General features: G+C 38.5%; 1 protein-coding gene across 1 annotated transcript; it reads right to left on the minus strand.

The window, feature by feature from the left end:
- Positions 1 to 211: 211 nt before the first annotated feature.
- Positions 212 to 595, minus strand: LOC120152786 (cyclin-dependent kinase 12-like). Its single transcript, XM_039164920.1, has one exon. It carries the CDS (start codon positions 593 to 595, stop codon positions 212 to 214), a length of 384 nt encoding a protein of 127 aa, XP_039020851.1.
- Positions 596 to 1,446: the final 851 nt, after the last annotated feature.

Genomic DNA, 1,446 nt, shown 5'->3' on the forward strand with positions numbered 1-1,446 from the left:
ATTGTAGGGTTTATATGCATTAGAAATTCTTTTGTCTCCATCTCGTCATAAGAAAGAAACAGTGATCTCATATCATCTTAACAGTGAAACAGAACAAACCCCTTTTACTGATCATTAATTTTTTTCTGCAGAGGAACACTTACACAGTGCTAAACAGCATGAAGAAGCACAACTCTTGCTAAAATCAGAGAGATAATACCATTGTAAAACTTCATACACTAGGGTTTTTAGAGAGGAGGAGGAGAGAGGAAAGGGATGAGAGGAAAGGGATGGGAGGAAATGGGAAAGGAGGTAAGGGAAAACCGGCAAACGGAGGACCGCTCGGAACTCCAAAGGGCGGCGTAAACGTCAACGGTGGCAGCTGAAGCGGTGGCGTAAATGGCATGTCCGGGAAGGAAAAGGGAAAAGGTGGCAAGTTCTTCATCTCCCTATAGTCACTCTTAGCATCCTCTTCCTTCCCCACCACCACCACATCCGCTGCCGCTGGTGGCGTCGTCCCGAGCTGACGAGGGAGAGCTGCGTCGCTCCGGACGAACAGAACCAGAACCAGAACGAGGCTTGAAGACAGCGAGCTTCCAGTATTTTTGCGAACCATGACTGTTCACTGCTAAATTTCATGTCCATTTTGGTTTATATAGAGGGGATAAAGTTGCCATTAATGAAAGCTGTGATCTTGATGATCGTGCCGTGGAAACAATGTATTCAGATTTTCAATGCACATAGTAAATATTAAGAGTTGAAATGCAAGAAAGAGAAGAGGGGTTGAATTTTGAAATGGGCGAGTGCAGTGCCATTTAAACCGATTACAGTGAAAAGCAAACGTAAGTGCTGTAATATCTCAACATGCAGTTTGCATGCTCATTCCCACCGTTTGATCATTAAATCGGACTGGCTGCATCAGAGCCTTAACTACATCCTCATTGCCAACAAAATCTTAACTCATTTGCTAATTAAAGAAATGAATTATCTTTTATTATAGGATAAATTACTTCAATGATCGCCTAATTTAATGGAAGTATTAATTAATTATATATTTTATCCTAATATTTATACATTTAACTAATTTGATATTATTTTTTATTTAATTTAAAGAGGATATAATATATATTTTTAAGGATTGAACTTAGGAGCCTTGGTTGGAAGAACAGCGCCCAAGCCAATGGGACCAAATCTACCTAAAACATCATTTTTTGACCGGATTTTTTTACCGCGTTTACCTATATAGGTAAAATTATAACCAGTCAAAAAATAATGATGTTTTCGATCATTTTTACCGGTTTTGTTATTTAAAATAATAAAAAAACCGATAGCACCTTATTTCAGCCGTATACTAAGGCACCGCACGTGATCGTTTCCCCTAAGAATAGGTGTAACTGGTTAAAATGTTGATAGGCTAAAAACTGAACACAAAGTCTTATAATTTGAAACTGAAAAAGTTATTCGTCA

The sequence above is a fragment of the Hibiscus syriacus genome, unplaced genomic scaffold, assembly GCF_006381635.1.
Source record: "Hibiscus syriacus cultivar Baekdansim isolate YM2019G1 unplaced genomic scaffold, ASM638163v2 tig00111095_pilon, whole genome shotgun sequence".
Lineage (NCBI taxonomy): Eukaryota > Viridiplantae > Streptophyta > Magnoliopsida > Malvales > Malvaceae > Hibiscus > Hibiscus syriacus.

Bases quoted from the DNA above. Each gene is read 5' to 3' on its own strand.
- LOC120152786 (XM_039164920.1), bottom strand. From the start codon at position 595: ATGGTTCGCAAAAATACTGGAAGCTCGCTGTCTTCAAGCCTCGTTCTG.